General features: G+C 39.2%; 1 protein-coding gene across 4 annotated transcripts in view; it reads left to right on the top strand.

Moving 5' to 3' along the window:
* The window catches only part of LOC105208145 (trichohyalin), a 116402-nt gene that overhangs the window by 30891 nt on the left and 65389 nt on the right, over nucleotides 1-20122 (top strand). For all 4 annotated transcript variants that reach the window (XM_039456614.1, XM_039456613.1, XM_011177914.3 and 1 more), the window contains one exon: nucleotides 17111-17186. In XM_039456614.1, the coding sequence (XP_039312548.1) occupies nucleotides 17111-17186 (76 nt within the window). The remainder of the gene's footprint in view (nucleotides 1-17110; nucleotides 17187-20122) is intronic.

Raw genomic sequence — 20122 nt, 5'->3', positions numbered from 1 at the left:
CGTTGCAATATTGGTTTTGACTGTTTTTGTTTTCTTTCTGCGATAAACATCGGTATCACGTGAAATTATCGATAAGACGGTCTCGCCGGAGTCTGCGTTGCTCTCCTCTCTATCGGAGATAAAAGCACTGGGAGTAAAAAGAAAAAAAAAAGAATAATCGCGATGCCGATATCCGGCATTAAATTTTTATCCGACGAAAGATTAAAATTTCGAAAGGTCAAGTTTGTCGAATTAAAATTCGACGCGATGTAGATAGTGTACCATGCAAATTATTTGTCCCTCTCGAATCTCCGGAGTCGTGCCCCTCTCATCCCCTTCACCGGAGCTTCGATTCAAGGATACTCCTGACGGGGAAATATACTACGATTTTATGACGGATCAAGCGGGAGACGGGGACGAGAGTATGGAGGGAAGAGGAGGAGGAGGAGGTAAAAGAAGTTTGTTACGCGTGGAAGCGGGAGAGGGCACAAAAAAGAGAGGAGGTGGAGAGAGGGAGGAAGAAAAAGAAGGGAGAGGAAACCGAGAGGAGGAATGTAGATTCCATCCACCGCGCCCAGGTCGAGATGGTCGCTCATAAATATTCATACGGGATTCCTGAAGCCAGGAAAACATCCATTCCTGCAGAGGCGCACGTGTGCTCGCGCTCCTTCTCCTCCCTCCTCCCTCTCATGTGCATTCGGTAATTTTGTGGCTGCCCAATGGAAAAGCGGCGAGCAACGGCGGGGAAAAATGCTGGAATTACGACTTTTCCACGGAGATCTTTCGCGGCGGCGCGGCGTCGCGCTTTGTGAAAACATAAATTTCCCGACGCGAATTTTTAACGCGGTTACGGGCCGTTTTTTCCATCGTTTTCTCCTCCTACCGCCACGTGAAAATATAATTTTGCTAAAAGTGAGAAAAATCCCGTTTAACTGTCCGAGTACCGCTAAATACATTGGATTCCATGCGATCTTGCGCGCGAGAGACTGTTTTCCCTTATCCGCTGTTTTAAGAGATCACGATGGACTCTAATAGTAACAAAAAAGAATAAATCTAATTTTTAAATCGCACTCTTTAAATTTTGATAATTTTTATAGCTGCCGTGATAGAGCCAAAACGTCTTCAAATCCCACGATTTATCATAATAATTTGCGACAAAATTTTGTTTATAATTTTTTTATGTCAAATTATGAATACATGTAATTAATTACAGAAGAGAAAAAATTGTATTATACGAGCCATAACTCGATTGTGGCTCTTAAAATTGTGTATAGAATATTCAATTGTCTCATTCTCTTATAGTTGGGTATTAAAAGTAATGACATGTCTCGAATTCTGTTGCAAATTATAGTTCGTCTAACGAAGGCTTTATAGAATCGCGAGAAATTGAGTTGAATGCCTGAAGATCACGCTTTGACGGGCGGCACGCGCGTAAAAAGATCGTGATAACTTTACTGCACCGTGGTGAAAACGCGCAGCGACGGCGACGGCGGCGATGGTCTCGCAGACCGCGAAGGCGGTGAAAGCGAAAACGCGAAATAAATCCGACAACGACCGCCCGGGACAGTCGGAATCCTTTTCCGACGGTTAAAAAACATCCTGTTTACGGATGGCGACGGATCCGTCTTCGGGAAAGCGCCACGGATTACGAGCGGATACCGTCGCCCTCCTCTTTTTCCTCCCTCTCGCTACCCACCAGCAGAAAATTATGCTTAAACTCCATGCGACCGCTGATAATGTTTAAACGCGGCGGGATAATTCTCGCCGGTGAATTATTAATAATATAATATTATCGAAATAATATCGGGGTCGATTAAATATTAACATTCCGAATTGAGCTAATAAAGTTATCATTATTGATTATTATTATTACTACTGCGATAATGAATAATTGACGTGTGATGCATTAAATTAATTACACATTAATTTTATAGAATTCGCGTAACAAGAGAAGAGCCCCGCGTGTATCTTTGCGTAAATATCACGTGCAATAATGTTTCGTAATATTTCCATGATATTTCCGCTCGAGAGCGCGATGAATCATTTCCTTGGCTCGATCCTGCAAATTCTGAACTTTGTAACATAACTATAACCGTAGCAATGGTCGGTGAAAGGAGGAATGGCGGATAATCGGGATATAATAAAACTTCGCATCTCTCGATAGAAAAAGCGTAATGGCCGGGCATGAGAGTAACTGTTCATGGACGATCAGGAAGGTTAATCGAGTAAATCAAAGTGACTGGGAGTGAGTCAGAGAGTGAGTTTTAATCATTCATCCCGCTCTCTCTTTCTCTCTCTCTTATTCAGTTATTCACATTTTAGTTGCTATTTTTTTTTTAATTTGGTAATAAAATTTTCTTTGCTACAGCACGTTAATTTTTATTTTGTACTTATCTCTACATTTTTATTTTTGCTTCGTATTATTTTCCGTCGCTTGTTTTCTATAACCTTTATGTTATTTCCGATTATGTGGTATTACTTCCTACTATCCATCGTTATTTTCTTTTATTTTTTTATTATTTTGTTGATTAGTTTGTATTTTTATTTTCTTTAGCGAATCTATTTTTTCTTTGTAAGTTTTTTTTCACGTTTTCTCTCTTTTCTGTTTTTTTTATTTTCTGTATCAACTTGCCCGTTCTTAGAGAGCTTGCTCTAGGACTCGGATAAACGCTCTATCCATCCATCAGTCACTCGGCCTCAGTTTGACACGTCTCGTTCGAGACAAACCGTGCGTGTATCGCTGTTACAAATGAACAGTTAGAGAATATTACGTTACCACGAGGTGCTCTCTGCGAAAACGGCCACGCGCTATTGTGGCCGGTTAGGATTGCGTACGTGTTTCGCAATCCGATGCCAGCTGCGTCCATGGCTTTTCCGCGATAATGACACGTAGAAAGTTAATAATTAAAGACGTCCGCGGTTGCTTTCGCGTGGCGGCGATACCTCCCTCTCCCGCCTCCTCTCGCCGCTGCGACCGAGGCCGCGGTTTGTAATCGCGCATAAAGCTGTAACGAGATCGTTCACCCCGCAACAAATCGGACGTAACCGACTTCGTTCGCGATGGCTAACACCAGTTTTCAATCCGGCGATATGGCCTCTTCGAGCCGGTCGTTTCAGCGCGCCGCGCCGGTTCAAGGCATTCCGATTGACGATCTCCCGAGTCCTGAAACACTTCCAGCGGCTAAAAAGCGTCATTTACGTGCCTGAATTATCGCATTCATGGATTCTCGGATCTACAAAACTCGGAATCTCACAGTTTATCGGAGGAGAAATTCCAACGTTTATTGTACAATACATCTTTATAGCCCGTGTTTGGGATTGTCAAGAGCTCATTAAGGGATCGTGAGAGCCTTCTCGAGATCGTTAAGAACTTTCTTCAATTATCTTAAACATTTTTTTAATATTTGTAACATTTGAATATTTCTTAAATGTTATAAATTCTTAAATATGTTTTACATCTATTTTCAAACTAATGAAAAAGTTGTACAAATTTATTTTTCTTATATTACATTTTAATACAAATTTTATTAAATTATTATTTTAACATAAATTTAACGGCAATTTTCTGAATCAAAAATTATTTTAAGTAGAAAAGTAGAAATGCGCTTTATTGGAAATGTATTAAAGAAATAATGACAAAAATCTGAATTGTTTTATATTTTAAGTATTCAAAGGGATTTATGTAGTTTTATTGCGATGCAGAGTTGAGAGAGTGTTCCTATTTCTTACAAAAAAAATCGCTGAAAATTTTGAAAGATTTCGTCGAACAGTTGCACGTTAAATTTTTAAGCTTTTCAACATCTGTATTTTTAAAACTGTTCAATTTTAACATATTCTGTGGTTTAGAAAACTAGAAAACGAATACGAAAATCAAGGAAGTTAGAGACCTGTTCGACCTTCTGAGAGTTGCGAGTTTGAAATTTCTTTATACTGGATCTATTAGTGTAAAATGGCAGGATCGTGTTACATCGTAGAAAGTACGGCCCTGGATCGGGCTCCGTTTTAATCGCGACTCGCCACGAGAAGAGTGGCCGATCTCCTCTGAAGTGGCCGAGCGAAAGCGACTTTCTCGTCGTTCGGCGCGATCTTTCGCATTCCGCTCCTTTACAATTGCGTATCGTTTCTCGCCAAGTCGATAGTTTTCCTCGCACATTTTCACCCGTCGTACCGTATAAAGACCGCATTTATATGAATGGTTTAAAGGACGCACGAGTGCTCGACATTCTCGATATTACCGACAATTGAATCGATTCATTTCGAGAGGAACGATAAACAGTGAATTCTTCGACGTTCTCTCGAAAGCAAGACAAAATTGCTTAAACTTTTTTTTTTGCTCAGTCTAGACTAACAGTTACTTGCCGAAACACTGAGTACTCCTCTCGGAAAACGGTCGAGTTGGATTAAGAATTTGTTAAATAAGATTGGGAATCTCGATGAGAATCGCACTTGGGAGACTCGAATATCTCGTTCCGCCGTAATGGCCTTCGCCCGCGATAAGGAGGAGAGTGCTGATTGCATTGCACTTATTCTGTCGGGAAAGCACGTGGTCTTCCAGGTAGTTTCCGCGAAGCCGCTGGAAACCAGTTGGTCGACTGACCCACCTGGGACCACCTACGACCTTCTACAACGCAATGGCGTACGTACGTACGTACGTATGTACGTGCACCTCCGCGCCGCGCCGTGTTTCGCGCGCTGCAGTTGCACAACCGGTCCCGGTGCAACGTGGCATGAGCACCACGAGCGGGAAAATTACCGTGCTCCTTTCTATTTGCTCTTGGAGCACTAGCGAGCCACGGGATCTCGGAGCCTGGGGTATCTGGGATCTTCTCGGAGGATTTTTAGATCTTTCCTGAACGTTCGCAATCTTCGAAGATTCGTTTTTACAATCGTGTCACTCCCGAATCGTGGTGAGGGAAGTCTCTCTGAGTCTTACTGCTCGAATCCCTCCAGTCTTTCAATTTTACCCGAATTTTCCTTATCGATTATATTATGTCGAAAGAAGCTTTTTATTCCGAACGTATCTCCTATCCTTCTCGAAATTTCCCTATAAGCGCTACAATGTTATTTTATATTAAATAATACTCTTGAAATATTATTAATATTAATTAATATTAATAAAAAGTTATATAGCCACTTCTGATAATATTATGCGAATATTATATGAAAAGTGAATATTATTTATTTCAATATTTTAAATTATTGAGAATAACTTTCAAATGTAATAGTTACAAAGTTTATGAATATTTTATGCATTATAATCATTATAATTTACATTAATTTTTGAACGAAAATAACATTTTTATAATATTCCACGGATATCCGGTTATATCCATATAACATTAATATAGTATAGTAATATTAAAAATATTGAATGATATTCTCGGAATATTATTTTAATCTTTAATAATATTCGTATAATATATTCTAGGAATATTGTAGCGCACATAGGACTCTCGACGTTTCGGAATCGTGAACGGGGCTTTCGCAGTCTTTACTCTCGCTTTTCGAGAGCACAACGTGCGTCTTGCGTTTTGAATTTTTACAGCCGCGGAACGTACGAGCGGAACTGAACGCGCTCGCAACTTTCTTCCGCGAACGCGCAAACTTTTTGGTACTTGTAAAGTTCATAGGGCCGCGGTAGTCGTTCCCGGGTCATTAAACTCGTAGGTACTACAATCTCGACTCGTTTGGGGATGCTCCGGGGCGGGCGGATGATGCAATTTTCAGGCTATCTCATCGGAAAACCGAGCACGTCGTTGCCGATGCACGCATTTATCTCCGTGAATTTCTAGAGGCGCGCGCTATTTATTTATTAAAAATTTCATTTCGATCGCGTACGTGCTCGCGCATCCTTTACGGGAGATAAATAAATGAGCGCCGGAGTTTCGGAAAGAGGGAGGGAGAGTGGGGGGCAGGCAGGGGAAAGAGGAGTAAGATCTCCCCGGGAAACTCAATTTCCCGATCTTCGAACGAGGCTTTTCTCTCCGAGCTTTCCTTGCTGCTCGCGTAAATCTCCGCGGACTTTTTTTTTTGACGGGGACTTCCTGTTTCTTTTCTCTATTTCCTCCGTCCATTGTCGGCGAACGAAGAGAGCAACTTTCCGCTCGATTCGCTCCAAGTGGCCCGCCCGGAGTTTTCCGCTTTTCCCCCGAATGAATTTTCGCCGCCGCGCGTCGCGTAAAACGCGCGTGAAAATTCAAAGTTGTGAAATCAAAGTTTCCCCGAGTGCTACGGCGCCTCTTTCCCGAAAGACTCTCGAGGAGCTTTTGACTCTCGAGGAGCTAATAACGCTCGAAGGGAATCGCTTTTCGCGCGAGGAAGGCAGCAGCTTAGTTTCGCGTGGCAGATCAGTCATTTTTGGGAGAGCTTTCTTACGGATACGTAGCAGTCTCTCTCTTTCTCTCTTTCTCTGCTTTCTGAGGAGTCGCTGAAAAATTCATCGGGCTTCCGTAGTACCGTCAGTTACGCAGCTGACGCGATTACTCGCGCAAAAGCCAATTAATGAAAATTACGTGTTATCGCGCTCGCCCGGATTATTCGTGCGTTGCCGTTCAGTTAACTTTACGTATTGACGCTCGCCGGAGTCTCCGGGCTTAATTAGGACCAAAACTCATTAAAGCCCGCGAGTGTCTCTAATTTGTCAGGGCCCGTCTCGGGGAGATGGAGATGCGAAGGGAGAGTGGCGAAGGAGAAGGGCTTTCGTTTCGTCCCGCAACGAGACGATTAAATGGCGTCGCCTGTCGGTAACGTATGTGCAGTTATAAAGGCGCTGCTTGCGGATGACGTTCTTAATGAGTAATTAAGGGTCCTTGTGGCGGACGTGAATACGTAAGGATTACATCTGTTTTACCGAGACGAGGGAGGTCCCGATCTCGCTCCGCGGCGAAAGTTTCATTTCGGTTGATTGATCTCCTTACGACTGGAAGTCGGATTTTAGCAAAATTCAGTTACCTCGACGGAAAATATCAGCGAGATAGCAAGAAAATTGTTCGGGAAAGGGAAGCGGAAATACGCGAGCTGTAATTGTCTGTTACGTTGAAGCTGAAGCTTTGCAAAACTTGCTGTTAAACTTACTATTTTTTTATATAACGATATCACAAAGTAATATTATTTTTAGCACGTGAAATACTGAGAGATATTTATTTTATCTTACTTAAATTTACCAAATATAATTATTTAAGGAAAAATTAATTGGCGGTGAAAACTTTTGCTAGTGAATAGATTTCCATTAAAAGCAAATTTGTGTTTTTTAATTAAAAAGGTATAGAAGTATAATTTGTTTCCATGAAGAGTTTTGTATAGTTTTAGAGAAAAATATATTCTTATTTCAACAAAAATAATTAATGAACCGAGAGAAAAAAATATCAAATAGAAATTGGCAATGTTTTAATTAAGTTTTTTTAATAGTACTATTTAATACTAACGAGGGGGTAACCACTAGCTAAAATGTTGTCTCACAGTTTACATGATTTTATTTGATTTCATTTGAGTTTACAATAATTTGTCGTGATTGCATATATAATTATCAGATTTCTTGCGATGAAAAATGATTTTGTTTGACTAGAAATATCTTTTACTAATTTCTTTCAAATACAATTAAATTGAGGGCTAACCACTCAGAAAATAGATATTCAAGACTTTATTGGGATCCGTTATGATTGATAGATAGAAAGATTTTTCTAATAAAAGGATTATAACAATTTTTGATAATCTTTTTTTTTAAAGATAACATAAAAATTGATTACAAAAGCTAAAAGCTTGTTCTAATTTTATCAAATTTTATGATAATCATACATGATTTTATCATATATGAGGATTTCACAAAGATTTCATAATGATTCGGAGACACCATTCCACGATTACATCAAGTGGTTACCTCCTCGAAATTTTTATTTGATATCGATATTTGATACCGTTTCTTCCGCATACCGGGAAAATGAGGCAAGTCAACTGGAGCAAACACCTAGTAGTTGATTTTGAAGGAAGATATGTAACTGCATATTGAAAAGGGGACGTGTCGCGCGCGCTGGGACACCCTGCGCGTCGCTTTCCCATGGAGAGGAGAAAAATAATTCGCGACGACGGACGCGCCGATTCGAGAAACGGGCGCATTGACCTTCGTTGCACCTTCGGCTGCACGCACACGCACGCGGGATTGCGTTTGCATAAGATTGCGAAACGGCACAGGCCGCGCTTACGTGCAATCGCGCGCGCCAAAAATTCGACCGGTTTGACACGTCGGTTTTCCTTGGTGCTAACGGTATATCGGCTGCTATCGCTTCCACCTCTTACAGGTCGTTCCAGGTGAATACACGCGGCTTCCCCCCCTTTCTCTCTCTCGTTCCCTCGATCTCCTGTCCTCTCGCCCGTCTTCTGGCTTTCTTTTATTAGAAACTGCTCGATATACGGTTTTCTCTCCTACGTCCCTATAAAACTATTTAATCGACTGATTACATTGATCTAGGCCTCATAACCCGATTTTCGCCCGCCCTGCTCTTTTTTTCCCCGCACGCGCGATTACACAAATCATAAGTGGTACTTGCCGACACGCGGGGCGCGGCCCGCGCGGAACACTAGTTCTGAAACGGATAATTATCTCGCGTGCGAGAACTGTGAAAAAGGACACTTTACAACCAAGCAAAACACGCTTCCGTTCCATTTAACGGACTAGCTGCCAGTAGAAACGGGAGAAACGGCAACTCGCACCTGCTCGAGATTTGTCTCGGCTCACGGATATAATTGTTTTTTTTTTACAATTGTCTAGAAAGTCTCTCTCTCTCTCTCTCTCTCTCTCTCTCGCGGATATTATGATGCCTCTGTAGCCGGGTAATTTCCGAGATGACTCGCGTAGAGGAACGCGAGGAATCCATTATCGTTAGGCTTGCACGAACGCGCGTGTTAGACCGTCAGCGCACCGTCAGCGGAAGCCACCGGCCGTCTTGCATGGCTTATGGCTCTGCGGCTGCATATATGCATGATACAGAAGAGTCTGCTATTATGTCGCGAACGAGTCGCTGTGGTTGAGAGACGCTGCGGCCATTTTCACTCTCCTGGCAGCGGGCAGCCGCATTTTTGTACCTTCACTGCGGTAACATCATTCTCTCTCTCTCTCTCTCTCTCTCTCTCTCTCTCTCTTTCTCTTTCTCTCTCGGCTTCTCGCTGCTGGCGGCGGCGTTAGGCTCTTTTCTCCGTTTAACGGTAACCGCGGTGAATTACGACCGCAGGATTCGCTCCTTCGAGAGGACCCTCGAGCAAGACCGTCCACCGGTAAATCTACGCTCAGGAGGTCACCGGGTCGTCCGAAGTGAACCTCTACGTCCCTTTCCTCCTGCCGGTCCTTCTCGGCTCCACTCTCGTTCGCCTGAATGGCAGTCCAAATAAATGGCTATCAAACTGCCGTAACCAATTATTCTTGAGCAATTGATTAACCGCGCCAAACCGGAATAATCGTTAATCGCGTAATTGCCGTTACGTATCTACAACGAATAACCGTGTTTGTTATCTTCGCGTACATCGAATCTTTGCTTGGTAATTGCAGAGATTTGTTACACCTTCGATCTCTCGCCGGGGAAATCTTGGATCTCAGGCTGTCGCGATGCCTCCGTGATATTTGCGTGAAAGACGAACAAGTCTCGCGAAGTGCACGGAGAGAAATATTGATCAAACGTTTAGTTAAATACATGGAGAAAACGATTTTTTCAAACTTGATAAATTTTATTGTATTCAGACAAATTTGTTATTTGGAATGGTCCAAATAAACCAATGCTTGAATCAATAAGTACGATTATTTGAAATCTTTGTCTTAAATAAATCATTTGTTTGAAATGAAAGATATAATATCTTTGACTAATTGTAAATAATATATTTTGCCATTTTTATATAAATAAATTTTTTGTTTCATTGTTTGTATATATTAGTTATTGTAATGAAATAATATATTATTTGGTTGAAAGGCACTACTTGAGATAATAGTGTTATTTTTGTCAAATGATTGAGATTTTTTTAACGAAACAACACAATTTTTATTCAAACAAATAATATTTCGCATAAGCATAGATTATTTCAATGAAACAAATTTCAGTTAAATAGGAATACTTACTGAATCTAAAGAAACTTTTTTCCCTCTGTGTAATGATCATGAATGTTATACCCAAAACTTAGCTACATTTGATTATAAGTTGTATGAAAACACTTGTTTGGTTAAGGCTACAAAATAATTACACATTTAGTAATTATAATTATAAAATTCATTTGATCGATATTTAACTTAACTTTGGTTTATCTCATCAAATATTTCTCTCAGCATGTGTCGTTTAAAAAAAATTGATTGTAAACAAATATTTTACATTGCAATTTGTGTAGAAATTTATTGAGAATGGTCTTATGTAACATGAAGCCTCGATCATTATTTACTGTTATAGGAATGCAATAAGGAAGATTTGCTTATTTTTATCTGATGAGGTCCCGATTATTACGTATTAGGAATGTCACAAGAAAGGTTTCTTTATTTTTATCTGAGGCTTTGTCAATATTTCATAAAGAAACTTTAATTTCACAAATACATAGAAAAAAGATTCATTGGAATTAGCATTCCCATTTATTTGACTGAAAGTTGTTTTACCGAAACAACGTGTACAAAACATTATTTGTTTCAATAAAAATATTGTTGTTTTATTCAAACGTCTATTATTTGACGAAAATAACACTACTATTTATTGATTCAAACATTCGTTTTTTCAGAAAATTTGTTTAGCTACAATAAAATTGATTAAGGTCAAAGAAATCGTTTTTTTCTGTGTATTTTTTATTAGAGTTAATTTATAAAGACCAGAGAAAGATTTATGAATGACCTCACATATAAAAAAATAAATGTTCAAAAAGTCCTTATTTATAGGGTATAATGAGGACTTTTTATTTAAATCTTATTTTATAATGAGATACACATTTGATTAATTAAAATAGAAAGCAACGGAAATCCAATAAAAAAAATTTGTTTTTCTAAAAAAAGAATTGAAATTCTTACCAATCTGTCATAGCTAGATCTTAGTGATTTCATATACCTTTTTACGTTAGTGTGCGCCGAAATAAATTTTCGATCTTGAAACACAATTCTTTCAATTTATAAAATTGATTTTTAATTATTAAAATAAAAGTCAATTTAATAACGTGATATTACTAATTCTCGTTCAACTTAGAATTGTGTTTCAAGACCGAAAATTTATTTCGATCAATTGATAGGCATTTCAACTGTTTATATTGTGTTTATATTGTGTTTGTCCGTCCATGTACAAATGTCTTGTGAACTATTTGTTGTACGCCACAGAAGGCCCAGATTTATCTTCAGGCCAACTAATCGGACTCTTATTAAAATTTAATCAACATTTCTACGTGGGGAAGCGCCGTTCGTCGCGACGCATCTTACGCACGCGGAAAGTGGATTTTTTTCGTCGAGCAAGTAAGGAGTGGTCACATCGGACAAGACGGAATCCGCACGCGGATGTTCGCACACACGCGAAATTCATGCAACGCTATCCCGTTAGTCGACATTCATCGGCTTGGGCTTCATCTCCGGCTTCCCTGTGTCTTCTCTCTCTCTCTCTCTCTCTCTCTCTCTCTCTCTTCTCTTTTCTGCTCTCTTCGGAGTGGCCGTCTGCCAATAAGAGATGTTAGAGGGGGCCGCGTGCGCGCGTCCATTTCGCTCGCTGTGCCCAGTTATGCGAACTGTAACGGAATCGGCCGACTAAATTTACCGCGGCCTTATCGATCACTGCGCGGACTTTCGGTCCCCGTCGACCCGGAGAGCGACGACACTTTTTACTTTGTCGTAAATCTCGAAAAAGCAGATCGAGCCGTCGCGATTTATGGCGTGCACTTGGAGTCGTAAGCCGCGCTGGAGAATTTTCGCGATAAAATAATGAATGGCGATTGCCATAAATATCGGAAGTGAAATAAATGAACGGCGCGGCGCAGCGCGACTGCGGAACGTGAACGGCAAATGAACGAACGTAAATAAAGTAAAGAGCGCGAGCGGCCTGCGCAAATAAAGCGGATAAAATGGTAATAATGGTAATAACGCGTGGGCTCGCGCGAAGTGACGAAAACTGAAGGTAAAGGGGCAAAAGGTTCCTTCAAGAACAGATGCGATCGACTTAACGTTGAGAATTCTTGTGTGCCTTCCCGCAACGTGCGGGAATTTGGAAAAGAGTACCGAAGGAAATTACAGCGGATTCCACCAGCGCTTATCCGCGTTACGTAACGCATCGTTGAGTCGCGGCACGCGTCTTAATGGGTCTTACCAATCTCCGTAGGAGTACGTGCTCCACGCGCGTACACCGCGCCGAGAGATATTCATCTCGCCGCACGCGCGCGCGGGGAGGAGCGGTCGATTCCCTATCGTTCGTTCACCCCGTGTATACGTTCTTTCGTGGCAACGGCGATTTTGCCCCGCGGCGCGGTGTCCCGACGTCCGTCGATGTTACGTAAGAATGCGGCCCGGTCGACGCGACGTCGTCCAGCATTCGTCTTACGAAAACGTCGAGAGAGTCTTGCTTTCGGAGCTACGACCTCTCCTGCGTCGTTTCTGACACAGCGATATATCGTTTGTTAAGTCTTTAAATAACGATTGTTTGCATGTTTCATTTGCATCTATCATCGTCCAAGTGTTTGAATAAATAAAAGTTTGAGGATGTGTCGGGCGTACGATCCCTCCAAAGTAAATAAAATTGAAAATGTGTCAATATTAACATGTCAAATAAACTGTGTACATACGAAAGTTGCGTGAATAAGATTATATTTTTATTTAATAACACATTTTTATAGTTTGTTATTAAAAATTATTATAATTTACTTTTTACAATATTATGAAAAATCTTATTTTTTGGTAAGTACGTTAAATATTCAATTTATACAAAATTTTATTGTGATTGTCCGTTTAGTTCTGTAAATAAATAAATTTTTTTTATTTGAGAGAATTGATTTCTGTATCGCAATGAGACTTTATGTGAATCATCTTGAATGTTTAAAGTACTTAAATAAAAAAATTCAGATTTTTTCATTATTTTATTATTAATTATATTTTCATTAGGGCACATGTTCATTTTTTATTCAAATAATTTTTTATTTAGATAAAAAATTGCGGTTAAATTTTTTCTGTTATTTGTATTAAACCCGGGCAGCACAATATTTATAAAAGATTTACAAAATATTTATTTGAATATTTTATCAATGTTTTACAAAAATATTTCATAACTCTTTTTGTGATCTTAAATTGAACACATCATAAAAATTTATCATAAATATAACATAAAAGTATTCATAAAATATGTATAAAATATTACTATAAATGTTATTTTTTTTACTAAATGTTATATAAAATAGGGTAGTCTATATTTTAATAACACATTTAAATAACAAATTTTAGGACTCTTTTCCTTCGTATATATAAAATATCTATAAAATATTTATATAATATATCAAAAGTAAAAAGTAATAGGTATTATGTATGTCAAAAATATTGTGTTGTGGTGCCTGGGATAAAATAGTCTGTAATTTTTTAAATAATTTTCTTAATGTTTTGAGAAATGTTTTATACATTCTCAACAGAAGGCACTCGATGTAAAAAAAACCGCAATTAAAAATTTAAAACATTTAGATGCTTATTTGAGGTCGCGGGCAGTATGCAATTAGATAAGGCGCGGTCGGACGTGAATTGAAGCACGGATGTATATCGCGCGTGATTCAGCAAATTGTGCTCGCGAAACCGTTAATGAAGCCGCAGTCCAAAGAACACCGTTGTTTTCGAGCAGCAAAACTCGCGGATTTTCGAGCGCAGGAAAAGCAGGAGATAATTGGCGCGCTATCGCGAATCGACGACGGGCGTCGTTACCTTCTGGCGCACCTGACGCGACGGCCTTCCCTCTCTTCCTTCCTCTCTTCCTCTCTTCCTCTCTTCCTCTCTCACCTGCCTCGCTGCTGCGCCGAGTTGCCCCGGGGGCAATGTGAAGGTCGGGGGTGAGCCGAGTTTAATTTAGCCGTCACGCTCTTACCGGGATCGATATATCGTAACCGCATCAGCGGGAGTTACGCCTCGTGAGTGCCACCTTAACTTCGACGTCGACGCGGCTGCCGAAAGGAAAGGAAACCCCAAACCAGATCCCGCTTCCGGAACGACGCCCCCGCGGCTCCAGCTTGTCCGTGACGCCGGCGGCACGGCGGAAACCGCCCCGGGGGATGATCGGCGGACGATCCCTTCGGGCGCTCTTGCACGTTTCGGGAAAACATTGATCTTAACTCGAGGTTGACTCAACCGAGATTTTGGGGATTTACGTTCTCGCAACGTTGGAGATCGGAAAGGGAACACGTGCGAGAAATCGAAGATATTTCTGACAATATTGATATTTACAATTTCGTCGTTCCAATTTTAAATCTTTAGCAATCGAAATTCTAGACTTGTAGATATTTTTGCGAAAAAGACATCGCGATTTTAACTTGAAGTGAGGACTTGGGCTCACTTTACACGATCTGTAATTTGCGACGAAATTTGAGACAAAATTCTGTTTATAATTTTATATTGTTTATTGAACATGATAAATATCCTGTACGTAGTAAAATCTATCAGTTACAAAAATAAACGTGCTTTTGATACATCAGAAAAGATTGTTTCTGAACTAAAATGTTACTTGAATAAATCTTGAAATTGTTTTTTATTCAACTTTAAAAATTTTTGATTAAAAGTTTGTTAACATATAACATGTTAAGTACACTTTGTTCTCTTTTGATATATCATAATTTACATCAAATGTTTTTTACGTTTTTTTACGTTTATTTCGACCAAATCTCTATTTCTAAAAAACTTTCCACATACTTTTATTATATTTACATATATTTCTTAATAACTTATTCTTTTTAATAATCTATGTCGAAGAAAAAAATAATCGAATCTTTCATACATAATTTGATATTAAAATTATAAATAGAATTCTATCTCGAATTCTATTGCAAATTATAAATCGTGTCGGCTTTAATCGGCAAACATTTTTGGACTTTATATCATAATTTACATCAAATGTTTTTTACGTTTATCAAGTTTTTTTATTAAATCTTTATCTCTAAAAAATTCTCCATATACTTTTATTATATTTACATATATTTATTAATAACTCTGCCATACTCTTTAACAACTTATGTCAAAGAAAGTAATCGAATATTTCATACATAATTTGATATAAATGGAATTCTATCTTAAATTCTGTCGCAAATTATAGATCGTGTCGGCTTTAATCAGAAAATATTTTTGACGATGCACACTTTAGAGTTTCCGAAATCAGAAATCTTTGAATTAAAAGATTATTTTAAGAGACGTAATAATTAAATAGAAATTTTAATAATTTTTTGTTCTTAAGCCTGTGTACTCTGATCCTTGATTCTCCGAATCGTTGGACCCCACATCCAGGTAGCAAAGTTTCGTGGACCTGCAACGGCTCAAGTTTGATAGCCAATTTATGCTGTCGGTCGTCTACTGCTAAACAATTTCTGCATTTACCATCGCAACAAAGTCTATTATAACTCTTCGGTTGGTGAAGCCGAGCGTATCAGGTCTAACTGCATTTCCCGCCATCAGTTTACGCTGTTATCCTCAATTATCTGTCGGCAAATAATTCAGCTATTCCTCCCTAATACGCACACTCAGTGCATCTATCGTTAAGAGCGTTTGTCGAAGCATTTCTATCGCGGAGCGTTGACGAGTGCATTGATAGTGAATGCGCGATTGCCCATTGAACTGATTTGAATTCCCTGTGTTCGGCTTACCTATTCATCTTAATAATTTTCCACATTTCATGAAAGAGTAAACGCACGACAATCGACGCGTGTTTTGGATACTAATGGCGTAGTGTGTACGCGCACAAGGTTATCGCGTTATTATTCGTGCATTGACACTCGATTAGGACGGCAGCCCGTGTGTGCCATTACGTCGCTCACTTTGCTGCAACATCGACATAATTCAAAAAATTAAGTTTTCCAGTTTGAGTATTTCGTATCATTGAAATTTTCTAACGTCATTTTTCAATCTTGATGCAACAATTTAATTTACTGATTATAGAGCAATAAATGTAAATGTATCATTAACTCTTCATTCAGTATGAATTCTCATTTTTCATATTTCTTTTTTTCTGCAGACAATTTTTGAATTATGTTACAGCAAACGAACGACGTTACCTATCTTTTGAAACTCAATTGTTTTCTATTGACAATTATTGACTGGCGCAGCCAATTAAGGACTTCTCAAAGCATTAACAAAAAATAAAAATCTTACAGATCGTTCTGTTATCACGTTTGAGTATCTGTCTAAAGTTTAAGCACAATTCTATTACCGATTGAAAAGTTATTTGCTTTTTGGTTTGCTCTTGATTCTTACATAAAATCATTTTGTATTACTTATTTATGAATTAAATCGAATTTTTTACAAACACCAATAAATATTCGTGCAAAAGTTCTTTTAGCTTCACTTACGTTTAAAAGTTGTTTACCTGAAACTGCAGTAAAATATGGTCATTTACGTTGCATCAAATTATTCGTTGTTTTGTCCTTAGCAGCTGAGGCCAGGACGAAAGTTTAGACATTTACCAATTTTTTTTTTGTCATTGGGAAAAAGAGAGGAATAAATCTAAGAAGAAGCCTGTAGCTTCGATAACTTTTAGCTGATATTGCATAGCCTTAACTTTCGCGATTAATATTTCGAAACGGCGGCTGTTTACCGAGGCAAGTATCTCGCAAGCGATTTATTTACGCAAAGTAGAAGTTAAAGCGATAGAGAATGAGAGTTTGTAAAGTTGAAATACGGCTACGTGTTCATACGATGTTAAACTGAAGTCTAGAAATCAGAGGCAACGGCAAGGGCGAAGGCAACTGGAAGGATTTTAAAATTGATTATAGTATCCTTCCTCGGTTTCATTTAAACGCACCTGAAAAGTCTCTGCCTACCTCGAGCTCATTCCACGTAGGATGCCTAGCGAATTATTTATACATGAGTTGAGAACGAATAATTTTTGTATTTTTTAAGTTCCGGTGTATTTCAGCTCACAGTTAATTCAGTGCAGTTTATGAAAGATGCCTCTTCTTCTTGTTTTTCCAGAACATCTTGGATAAGTTCAATCCTGGCGCAAGGCAGCTGATCAACGCAGGCAAGGCGTACCTGAAGGCTCTTCACGGTGAGTGAATTAAATGGAGTGTAGCGGAGCGCCCCGAAAAGAGAGATAGAAAACGGACGGGTTTGGCTCGCGGGTGGAGAAAGAAGGCCGGTGCACACAAAGAACCGGCAGCGAGGGGGTGGAAAGGGGGGAACTTCGTGTTAGCCCCTTGGGTCTTGTTGCAGGATCGAATTGCCAGCTCGTTAACATTGTGAGCTTTTGCCTCGCCTTTCCCGTCTTTTTCTTTTTTTCTTTTTTTCTCGCGACGCTGATTAATTTATTTTATACGGGAATATAGCCGGATTAATGATATGTTTGGGCTTCCGTGCGCTATTGGTTGATCGCGGACGCGATTAATAATATCGAACGTTTTTTGAATCAGAGATATTAAATATCTATAATATTGCAATTAATATGTGAACCTTTTGCGCGGTGTATGCGTGTATGCGCGGAAACGAGATACAAATCCCTTTTCTTTAATTTTTTAATCATGATTACGTAATTTGACGCGAGAGTGCGAGAGTCTTCGTTAACATGAAATCCTAAACTTTTGGGCGTACGCTTGTACATTTTTCGACGTCAATTTCGAGATATTCCGCATTACACGTTCGCACACCGCGGCCGCCCTACACACGCGTTTGTTCTTCTTTCTACCTTTCGCACCTTCGCGATCGAGTCAGACCTCTCGTGGCCGGGTCAAATCAATCACCTTTGGGGATTAACCCGTTGACCCTGAAACGGACGGCTCGCGTGCCGCCGTCATGTGGGTCGTCTATTATTCGTTGTGGGATACCGCTCCCGGTATTCCTGGATATAGAAAGGGGAGTAATTTGACGATAAAGATCCCTTCGTGTATTTTCATGGCTTTAGGCGTCTTTAGGCTTACTTTTCTTTTACACAAAGAAGAAACGTATTTAACTTGTATTGTTGAATTCTCCGTTTGGAACGTGCGATATATGTTAAGAATGTTTTGGACATAATACGAGCTAAAAGTTGTCGAAATTTAAAAATTGAAGGTTTTCTCTAGGTTTATTCTCATTCTAATCAATAACAAAAATTTCGGTCGCGAATGATCGAATTTTCATTTTTGAACTAACCGCAAAGAAGAAAATGAAAAATTTGATTTTTGCAGCGAAAATTATTAATTGTATTTCGCTGCACTTTTTAATATATATAAATAATTTTATTAATAAATGATTAAGGGGATTTAAATGAACTTTTAGATGCACAAATATTTATTAAAGTTTTATTAATATCTGTGAACATTTTGATTTAATTGGTAATACTACTTCATTAAATTTGCAAATAAATACTGCAAAACGCGATTTTACACAAGGCTGAAGAAAATAATTAAATAACTTTTAAACCAACAAATAAATTGTGCTCAGATTTTACACGTACTCAAACGTAGTACTAGAATATTTTATGAAATTTTTATATTTTTGGTAATGTCTTGAGATGTGAGACTTATAAAGCCTTAAATTTAACATAAATTTTCCAATCGTTTATTAGAAAATTATATTAAGAGTATCAAGATTTTATTTGGAAATTCTACTCTTTAAATCTTGTAAAATGAAACATGTTACTTTAAAAGAGTAAAAATTGAATTTGCGCAATTTGTCGAGTAGCTTGTTACTCTGATAAGAATAAAAAATTAATTCTATTAAAGTGAACATTTTTTTTGTAGAGTGAAAACTGGATTTATACAATTTTTCACTCTACAAGATTTTAAGAGTACAAATTCTTAAATATTATTTAAAAAATATAATTTACTGTTGAATAAAACGCAGAAAAGTTTTCGGTTTGTGATTATAATTGCACCTTAATAATTATTATTAAGATTATATAAAATGTAAAATGGAAAATTGCTAAAGAATGAATTTGCAATTTTTTTTCAGTGACAATTAATATTTTTTTTCTGCTCCACACGATTGTCGGGCAATAACAAGTACGTTGCAAGAGTAAAAAATTGCAACTGACTGTAACAATCGGAAATCGCAAGATAATAATACATCGCGCGTGATCTTCCCAGAGTTTGCCGCGCCGAGTCAGCGGTTTTCGCTGATGGCCGGGAATTTGTTTAAGGAGCGCCGTGGAAAATAGTACTCGGCGGCGGAAAGTAGTTTGCGCAGGCGGCACAGTCGGCTTTACATCAAAAGTGACTTAAAAGTTTCGCGCGGGCCCGCCGGTCTTTGATGTAACGGTATTACCTTACCTCGTCGGGAGTGGAAGCGAGATACTTCCGCGGAAGAGGCGGCCCCGCCATTTCCGCCGGATGAAAATCGACTGGCATTCCTCCTGGTACCGTAAAACCTCGCGAGCATATAATTAATTCTTCTCTTCCCCACACTTTTATGTCTATTTCTCTGTTTTTTTCTTTTTTTCTTCAGCTTCTTCTTCGCGTAACTTCGCGAAGTCTGGCCTGTAATTTATAATCATTTTGCAACCGTTACAACCATGATGGACGCGTCCCCCGCGCATTATCACTTTTCTGTAGTGGAGGCACATTCCGGAACAGTTGGGCTCTATCGCCGATAGAATCGCCAATATAAATTACGTTATTATCGCAATCGATGCTCTCGCGTCTCCGCGGATATTCAGGACCGAAGATGCCGAGACTTCTCTCGCGGCCGGGAGTAATATTCCGATTTCGCTTTATGGCGACTTTATGGAACGCTTTATGGAAAAGTTGGAACAAACGGAACTGCGATAATTTCTTCGGCGGTCGCCAACTTTTTTATCTCGACGCGATTAGGGCTTGCGAGCTGCGGGATGGATGCTGAGCAGCGGCTAGGAGAGAGGAGCGTACTCTCGAGCAGAGTTGGACGTTGCACAAAGGACGGCGCAACTTCCTTTAACGAGTTCCGCGCCGGGAAAGTGAGCTAATTCGATTAGGAATTAATTTTTGACGACCCGCGAAAGGCGAGACAAAGGGGAGATTTCTCCGAATGGCGAAA

Source organism: Solenopsis invicta, chromosome 13 (genome assembly GCF_016802725.1).
Source record: "Solenopsis invicta isolate M01_SB chromosome 13, UNIL_Sinv_3.0, whole genome shotgun sequence".
Lineage (NCBI taxonomy): Eukaryota > Metazoa > Arthropoda > Insecta > Hymenoptera > Formicidae > Solenopsis > Solenopsis invicta.
The sequence above is the reverse complement of the archived record's forward strand: the minus strand, read 5'-3'. Positions and strand labels throughout refer to the sequence as shown.